Genomic DNA, 9,488 nt, shown 5'->3' with positions numbered 1-9,488 from the left:
AGTATGAATACTGTTCATAAACAGAGACAAAATACATTTATTTAAGCTGTTCACATGCTGTCCTTTATGACCCCCCTGACCCCCCCCCCCCTCCTCCAAACTCCCAACTGCACCCAATTGGAGCTCATACAATTAATTGATAAATAAAAGGCAATTATTCTGAAAATCGATCAATCACTCGATTATTCCTTTCCTCCGGCTTCCTAAATGTGAGGATTTTCCTTGTCTTGAGATAGTTAACTGATTTTTTTATTTTTTTTGGCTTGAGTTCCAGACAAAACAAGCCATAACATCACCTTGGGCTCAAGGAATTTATAGACCAAACAATTAAAGACTATGATAATAATTAGTTGCACCCCTACATCCAACTAAAAACCTCACTATACCACTAACTAACCAATGCCTTGGTTTACCTTGTACTATGGCTTAAGTTGCCTCTGACTGATGCTGTGGCCAACACCAGAGTGGCTCTTGCTTAGCTGGGATTTTGGAGTTATATTTATCCCACGTAAACCACCCTGGGGAATGGCAAACTGAAGGTCTGATTTCACTGATCTGTCACCCTGCTCACCTCTGGCTGCTTGAGCCTGGTCAACTCTTCTCATTGACTCACTTCTGTCCAGAGCCACACAGAGATGAATACTGATGGCAATAATCAAAATGTTTGGGTAATTACCTGCACTTGGCACACAGGTATGCCATAAACTGAAAGAGTTTATCTTAGCTTATTTTATTAGCTTATTTCCTAATGAAGAGATAAGTACAGTAGTTATAGTTTGCCACATTTTTTAAAACATATCTGTGACCACACATTTCAGTAACTGGCCATTTTTAATTGTGAACACTGAAGCATAAATTGAAAGGAAGCAAAAGTTACGTTAGAGCATAGTGAGGAAAAATACTGAATGCAGTAATACATAAGGTCATGTACTAATACAGAACTGTGTTATTTAGTTGGAATGCAAAATCAAGTCAAGCAATGAAAGGGAACAAAATGCTTATACAAAAATGATATTACCATGGAAGTCAGGTGATGCAAGTCTTTACATATTTAAAGTTGTTACAGTATTAAATTGAAGTTGTAACAAAACAGGTGATCAGATATTTAAAGAAAACAGTCAAATGTAATGGATTTACCAATGTTTCTCAAACTTCATTACCCTCCCGCACACACACATTTCAAATTTCAAAAATTCTACTGTGCAATGGTGTCCATTTCACAACTAAGCAGAGCTGTGGCAACTGGAGAGACCAGCTTTTAAGTTATGGTAAACAAGACCAAGTGTTCAGTCCTCTACATCAGTAATATGGTCTCCGTGGATTATTCTGCAGAAAGAAAAAAAAACACAAATTAAATTCAAATATTATTGCAAAGGACACAACGTTGACTTGATCGGCAGCACAGGAAATGGAAGTGTCAATTTTCTACAGTTAATTATAATACTAAACAAGTATGGATTTCTGCATACTATTACACATTAGGTAACATAATCTTCAATGGTACAATAAATTCACAGATTCACAAATTCACAGCATACAACAAACAGAAAACAACGTGATGTTACCAGAGGGTTGGGCCTGAAGCGGTAAGCAAGCATCATCCTCTTTCTAAAAGCATCGTATTCATCATCACTTTTTATGAGTTCAGCTGGACGGTCCACTCCTAAACCTGCTCCATTCATAGCTGTAGTTCCCCTGGAGTGGGACAGAGAGACACCCAAACTTAGTTCCTACTTTCATGTCTGTGCAGTAATTTGATAGCTATCAAAACATTACTGTTGTTGTCTATCTGGATACGCAAACTTAAGTATACTTAAGCATAGGTCTTTTTCACAGAAGACACCTTGACATGTCACAGTAAGAAAAGCATAGGTGTAATTAATAAATTCAATAATGGTTGATTTCCATATAGCTGCTTCAGTTTCAGGGTCCTGGTAATGTTCATGCTGACTCACTGTCACGCCTTACTGGGACACATAAATAGAACAGAGCCACCACTAATGTTATTAGTAACACCTGTGATTTTCTGTCTATGACAAGTCTGCTGTGAAAAAAGCCCATTTAGGTGTAAAGATGCACAATGGCACGCAGTGATCTAGATGCAGAGGTAGACTTGTGAGATAGTCCAGAGTGTATTGTTCACTTTGTGCAAATAAAAATGATTTCACAGTCCACAAATAAACAACTGTTGGTGGAAATAAAGACCCATAAACTGTTTCTGTTGTGTTGTCTAGTGTGCTCTTTGTTTTGTTGACTTGGTCATTATTTTCAGGAGCTAGTCATTTACAAATATATGCAGAGTACCTTTATGAAAGATACTTTCTGCCTGTATTTGATGTATTTTCTGTCTTAATGGATTTCCCTGCCAGTTTGTAGCCATGTTCTGATTGGTTGATTTACTGTTACTTTTACTTACTTTTATTTACGCAGCTATCATGTTCACAAGGCCAAAACTGTGTGAGGTCACTGTGACATTGACCACCAAAATATAATCAGTTCATCCTTGAGTCCAAGTGAATGTTTGTGCCAAGAAATTCCCTCACAGCGTTACTGAGAAATCACATTCACGAGAATAGGATGGACAAACAGAAAACATGATGCCCACGCGCCAGCAACAGCCAGGGCCTGAGGCATAATTATGTGTTATTTGATTGTGTTCGTGAGAGAGTGTCAGTGAGATAACCTCTTAAACTAAACTGAGGGAAACATGTGTATATATGGACATTGAAAACAATCCAACATGGTGAAGGTGATGTTATTACTACAGTGATTTCAATGTATGGTAAACAGAATAAGGATGGATGCTCACTTGTTGACGGGAGCCTTGATTCCCTGTCCTTCACTGCCAAGGCCTTCACCTTCCTTCCAGCCCATCTTCATGAGCATTCGGAAGCCAAGGTTCTCCACCGTCAACTTAAATTCTTTGTATTCTGAGTAGTCTGGGTCCCGGCCCTCCTGCAAGTCAAGAAGACTTAAGTTGCATTCATGCCATACACATTGGAGTTGCACCATTTCACTGTCTTATCGTCAATATCATTTTTAATCTTTCTAAAATCTGTTTCAATACAACTTTAGCTTTTCTTAGTGTCTAATAGGGGTCATTCAGAATCCAAGTTTGAGTAAAAAAATGTTATTTTTAATTCAGTAATTAAGTAATTTAGCATAGGTGAGCGAAATGTATTTTATTATTCAGTTGATTTAACAGGGAAAGAATGAACTCTGCTTGTCATCAAAGTCTGTTTAGTACAGCAGGGATGATGTGTCTTCACAAAATACAACCTGCAGAAACCTGAGTAGTGCTACCATAACCCAAGAAATTTTATTTTTCTGAGAACGACTTTGTTCTTTGTTTATACTTACTTACGCTCAACTAGTTTGCTGTGTGGCGTTTAACAATTACATCCTGGGTCTTATGTGACCACTGACTTTTCAATAACTTCCAATGACACTGGCACCACACTCACCTAAAAAAAAATTGTTTGCATGCTGTGCTGTTTTCAACTTTGAAACTCTTCAAGGGATAAAATAAGTGTGGTTTATACAACATTGCCAAATCGAGTTAAACTGAGTTTCAATTAAACAAGTGGCAATTATAATCTCCTCCTGGGGGTCCCTGAGGCAGAGCTAGAGGAATTTGCTGGGAAAAGAGACGTCTGTGTTGCTCCGATGGCTGTTGCTACAGTGCCCCTGACCTGGACAAGCAGCTTGAAAATAGAGGTATGGGTGGATGATAACAATCATGTTTACACATTTAAAACTGAACCCAGTCCTTCCAAGCTCTGCATGGGCGACACTTAATGACTAATTGCTAGCACAAATTATACAAAAAATGTATGAAGGTTTTACAGTTTAATTGACAGAGGCGACCATTGTAGTTGAAAAACAGTAGAATTATTCATTGTTAGGTTGAAGAACAAATGAATTCAGAGTAAAACGGACCTTGAGCGCCTTGAAGGTCTCCATGAACTTCTCCAGCTCCTCAGGAGGCAGGAAATCTCCAATAAAGTGTTTCCCTTTACCCATTTCTGTCAAAGATTCTGCCCACTCTGGAAAAATAGACATTTATTTTTTTACAGCAAGGATCTATCTCATCACCTTAATAAAAAACTGATCAATCATCAACCTCTGCTAGTGTTACAGTTTAATAATTCTCCATGCTGATGGTCAGCCTTACCACGTGTCTTCTCCATTTCCATCTTTCGGAGACGATGCTCCCAGGTGCCTGCCTGCTGGTCCACTTCTTCATCACTGTCATATTCATGTTGATGATCTCTCATGGCCTTTTCCCACATTACCTGCATCTCTGCCATTGCACGCTTGTGCTTCATGATCATGTCATACATCTCTTGCATCTACAGAGTGTGTGAGAAAACATCACACACGCACAGTCAGCAACATATATACAGACAGTAGATTACAGGGACTAATAATCCTGACTTTAAGGCGTGATTGACCAGTCATCACAGTGCTTTTTGACTGCTCTCACTAATCTTTGACTGTGAGTGGAATTCAGGTATAGTTAAAAATGCACATTCAGTTGGCATTTTCCTACCTCTTGTTGTTCTTTGATTTGTCTCTTCTGGTCCTCAGATAGTTCTGTCACTCCAACCAGACCAAGAGGCTTCCCCTTCTTATAACCAAGACCTCTCAGCTCCTGGGCTTTAAAACCAAAAATGTTTATATTCATTTATTAACAAATTATCTACTGGATCAGCTGATAGTGTGGCAAAAATAGCAAATCAATATATATACAGTATATACAGTGGAGTTCAAAAATACTAGTATGTGCACATTTGTGCAATATGTATAATACAAGTTCATGTACCAGAGAGAGAAGGTGTGTTAGGGTCTGGAACATTAATCTCCTGAGGAACAATGACTGGAGGAATGGGCAACTCGACTTTGTCTTCTTCAGAACCCCATCTGCTCTTCCTCTTCCGTTTGACGGGCGGAGTGTCTGACTCCTGAACTGGTGGTAGAGATGCTGGGTTCAGAGGTAGGGGGATTCTTGGTAATGGCAGAGCATTTGGTCGCTGAACATCTGCCCTCGACTCTTCTGCAGGAGGTGAAGAGCTCTGGGAGGCTGCAGCACGATACTCCTGTACTTTCTCTTTGTAGAAGCGATGGGCTGGACTTTGGTGATCATACAAGAAACTGTAGGAAGGACAGTAGACATTTTGTGTTAGGTGAAAAGCTATCAAAATACAACCAGGCTTTAATTAAAAAAGAAAAAAACACAATATGTCATAATTAGGAAAAAAGTCAGATAATAGTGACTGACCTGAAGGCAGGGTTGTCTCTGTTGCGTTCAGCAGCGATGGCTTCCACCTCAGGGCCACCCTCCGCCACAAACCTGGCCAGCTTCTCAGCCACCTGCTGGGTTTCCGCGTCCACTGGGGGGGAGACTTTAAGCAGCCTATCAGTACTGGGACTCAATTCACACTCTACTACTGTACCGTACTCAACTGGCCCTCACACACCACCAGTCTAGAGCCAATAGGGGATAAGAAGAGGAAGGAGGAGCAAGGGGGACAGGGGTGGTGAATGGGGAACTGTATGGATGTGAGGCTTTTATTGTAGCAAATGAAGAACAAATAAAGCCTAGAGTGAGTGGCTCCACCACATACAATATGGCTACACTTTACAACTTGTATCTGCATGTCTAATGTTGTGCACAATTAAAGACTAGAATCTTTACTTCATCTTTAAATTTTGATCCAATTAGGCATAACTCTGGGGTGAGTGATATGGACAAAATAGTATATTTCACCATTTACTGGCAAACAGTTAGTACGCTGTTTGCAGATTTCAAACAAATAAATATGGTTTATTAAAACATAAGACAATAAGAGAAAAACTGAAAAAGCCATGACCTGTATGAGCACAGTCTTAAATAAGAAGCAGTTTGATAATGAACCAGACTAGTACCTTAACTAGAAATTATTTTTGTATGATGGTGTGGCCTTGAAAGCCAGTATGCAGATGTTTTTTCATCCCTTTTTAAAATGTAACTTAATACTTCTATGAATAACAGTTTTACTCAAGGTAGAGACCTCAAAGAAGAGTCACATGTGCATATCATTACATTTCAATACTTATACTGTATAAACATATACTCTGTTATTGAGAATTGGGAAATGTCAGGTTGCTCCTGTCCAGTTCACTTTTACTGGGCAGTAAAGAACTGTATGTATCTATATGTGTCTATAAAGGAAGTACACTGACTTGAAAATAAACACATACACATGAATTGAAGGTTCTTAAAATTATCATTTAAATAATAATCATCCTAATATCTATGGATGTGCAAATGAGGTCATATTGTGATAACTAGAAACTATACTAACAATATACTGTACACCCCAATGCAATTGAATTTTTGTAATTGGAAAGGTGTGAGAGAGAAAACAGAGACAGAGGGTGAGAAGAAATAATCTTACCAATATCTGATGTATTCTCAGGTCTTAGAAAATCCTTTCTCATTTCTGCAACTCTTTTTTTGTAGTAGAGATAATCCATACTGCTCTTATCATATAAAAATCTGAAAGAAAATGATAACAGTTGAAAACAAATACGTTTGAAAACACTGTATGGATAAAATACATCTAGACAAGCTAAAATGTCCTTCAGACTTACAAGAAAACAGGATTGTCCTTGTAGTCTTCCCTGGCCTTTCTCTCCAGTTCAGGTCCCCCCTCTGCCACAAAAGAGGCCATCTTGTCGATAATGAGTCTGGTGTCTGAATCCTCTGGGGGAGAGACTTTAAGCAGGCTATGAGTATATTTACTGTAAGGGCACCTATGACAACATGCCAATCACAAGGCAACTGTACCACTTGAGTACGCAGATGTACTGAAATGTCCCAAGCCATGGAGTTGTCCAGGGAAACACTGAAAAACACAGGCTTTTGAATTACCTTTCATCTCTAAGAATCTGGAGTAATCAGCATCTTCTTCCTCATCTTCACCATCTGGAGAACAAAACACACTCGGCCTCTGGCTGAGAACGGGATTCTTCTTGGACTGTGAGTAGCTCTTGAACTGACTAAGCATGCTACTGACTCCAAGGCCAGGCCGCTTTCCAACAAGAATGCTCTTCTTGTGAAGTGTGTTTCCTCCTGGCAATGAATTTAAGGTTGAAGGAGTTTTGGTATCACTGGTGGAACCTAGAAATAGTAAAAGGGCACACATTACAAAAATCTAGTACTAGTCTTAACCTACTGGGCTAAATGCTACTATTATTTCTGTTACTGTTGGTAAGAACTCTTCCTCAACCAGAACATTTGGCAGGTAATCAACACAAGTAAGGTAAGGTAATGTTCATGGTCCTGCCATGGTATTTGGGTGAGGATGCCCTCTTAAAGAGCCTCTACCTCCCATACACTGTACAGCTGTCAAGGACCCCTTCATTTGTCTTTTACAAGAGCCAAAACCACAGGGTCACAGCTATTCCATGTTCCACAGAGTCCCTGTTGTTGTGCTAAATTTCACTACACCACATGATAATAATATGTTACTTATGATAAAGATATGACAAAAACATGACAGCGATCTTTTGGTTGAAACTGTGTAGATAACAGAACTAACCTGGCACATTGGTGGATTTCTCCTTCTGCATCTTCATGAACTGTTGTAAGAAACTTCCATCATTTGCAAACTTGTTAGAAGAGGCTCCTTGTAGACTGGGAGAACTACTGGGATCAAAATGGAAAAAAAGCATTAAGTCAATGTTAGTATAAAACAGTGCAAAACCATCATGCATCACAATACTAGCTGGCAGTACTTGAAAAACTGTAATATAACAATATACATAAGCATATAGCATTCATTTAATATTTACATGTCTGTGACAACTTGTGGGTTTGTGTATCCTGTATGAGTGTATCCTGACCTTGGGGGCAAGGGCTTGCTAGTGGTTTGCACATTAACTTTTGCTTGTTCTGCCATTCTGGCCTCAATCTCTTTCTTCTTCTGAGCTATGAGCTTCTCTTGACGGAGAATATTCATGTTCATCTTGTTTTTCTGTGGCTGGGCAGGCTTGGACTTCCATCCCCCTCGCCCTGAACAAACATAAAAGGGAAAATGCAGTAAAATGATAACATTTAGTTGGGAGTTGAGATATTTTCTGATCTAAAATGTTGCAGTGACATTTGTATCAAATTGATATTCATAGGTTATAAATACCTGAAAGCAGATCAATACGGCACTATAATATGTAATATAATAACTTTGCCATGTAGTTAGCCATTACAGACTGGCGAACAAGAAAGCTTATCTAAATCATTCAACAAAAGAAACAACTTCAAACAGCGGTTAAAATTGACTGTCGTGTGTTTACATGTGGATATTACAGGTTGTAGATCTTAGAAAAGACGGATATTCATTGAGTTAAGTAAATATAATTCCGATTGTCTCGTTTTATGATTATCTATTTCAGCTAACCCGACAGCTAAAGCTAGCTAACGCTGTTCACTGGTTACGCCAACAAGCGGCTACATAAGCTAGTTAACGTTTACGGCTATCCTGGCTAACTTCACTATGGGCATATTTAGCGTTGGCATCTCACTCAATTTCTCAGTGAAGATTTACCTGCATCGCTAGACTCCATGGCCGTAGCAGGAGTAGGAATATATTTCGAAAACAACGCTCACGGACTACAATAAGCCTCTCGCCGTTACAGTGTAGCTGATTTAGAGGCTGACTTCGATAGAAAATGCCTAACTATGACTTCCGGTCATAGTTGTCTAGAATAAAAGCATTATTCTACTAGTCAACATGACCCCCAGACTATGACTGAAACTAGACTTTTCTTGCAATACAAAGTCAAATAATATTCAGCTTGTACCAGGTATTATTAATTCTGGTAAAATGAATAATGTGACCCACTCAATCAGTTGAATTATATTATACAGATAGACGTTTCCAATATCCCATCAGTATGTATCCTAAGACTAATAGTAACTCCTAACAGGCTGAGTCAGGAGAAAATCCTAAAACTAAATAGTGTTTCAATCCTTGTTTCAAAATTCTTAAGTGATATATATAAGACAGTCTTCTTATTTGCACTGTTTGATTTTGGATACTTTGGTAAATATACAACAAATATACATAATGCACATAATACATACATGATGATCTGAAAATGTGCTGTAAAAATTAGGCTCTTGTCCATATCACCCACACATATTGTTAAGTTTTTAATAGGCGCTATTTTATGCACCTTTTTTTTTACCCACACTCCCTTTGTTTGACTGGTCTGATGATGAATTCAATAAATAATCATATCAGAAACGATACTGTGTTCTGTGAGATCACCTACCTTCAGTGATGTTGGGTTGATATAAAGCTCCTTAAATACTTAATCAGTTTCAGCTGGCATAATGTACATAATATACCTGAGAACTGTACTTTCACATCACACTAATATTTGGAACACAGTCTTTGTAGAAACTCTATTGTGTGCATTGCATTCTCAAAATCTTAGCCTGA

At 38.6% G+C, this 9,488-nt stretch overlaps 1 protein-coding gene across 4 annotated transcripts; it reads right to left on the bottom strand.

The window, feature by feature from the left end:
* Positions 1–812: 812 nt before the first annotated feature.
* Positions 813–8,701, bottom strand: sugp1 (SURP and G-patch domain containing 1). 4 transcript variants are annotated; one of them, XM_022755363.1, is made up of 15 exons: positions 8,589–8,677; positions 8,184–8,205; positions 7,891–8,059; positions 7,587–7,693; positions 6,917–7,165; positions 6,637–6,760; positions 6,441–6,541; positions 5,282–5,405; positions 4,826–5,154; positions 4,553–4,659; positions 4,175–4,352; positions 3,940–4,046; positions 2,810–2,955; positions 1,566–1,695; positions 813–1,326 (listed from the first exon to the last, which is right to left on the bottom strand). In XM_022755363.1, the coding sequence occupies exons 1-15, from the start codon at positions 8,592–8,594 to the stop codon at positions 1,300–1,302; spliced, it is 1,926 nt and encodes a 641-aa protein (XP_022611084.1). In that variant the 5' UTR covers positions 8,595–8,677; the 3' UTR covers positions 813–1,299. The 4 variants fall into 4 exon arrangements, with proteins under 4 accessions (XP_022611084.1, XP_022611085.1, XP_022611086.1 ...); XM_022755364.1 differs by having other exon boundaries at positions 7,587–7,690; XM_022755365.1 differs by lacking the exon at positions 8,184–8,205 and having other exon boundaries at positions 8,589–8,701.
* Positions 8,702–9,488: the final 787 nt, after the last annotated feature.

The sequence above is a fragment of the Seriola dumerili genome, unplaced genomic scaffold (genome assembly GCF_002260705.1).
Source record: "Seriola dumerili isolate Sdu_G_001 unplaced genomic scaffold, Sdu_1.0 BDQW01000226.1, whole genome shotgun sequence".
NCBI classification, from domain to species: domain Eukaryota; kingdom Metazoa; phylum Chordata; class Actinopteri; order Carangiformes; family Carangidae; genus Seriola; species Seriola dumerili.
The sequence above is the reverse complement of the archived record's forward strand: the minus strand, read 5'-3'. Positions and strand labels throughout refer to the sequence as shown.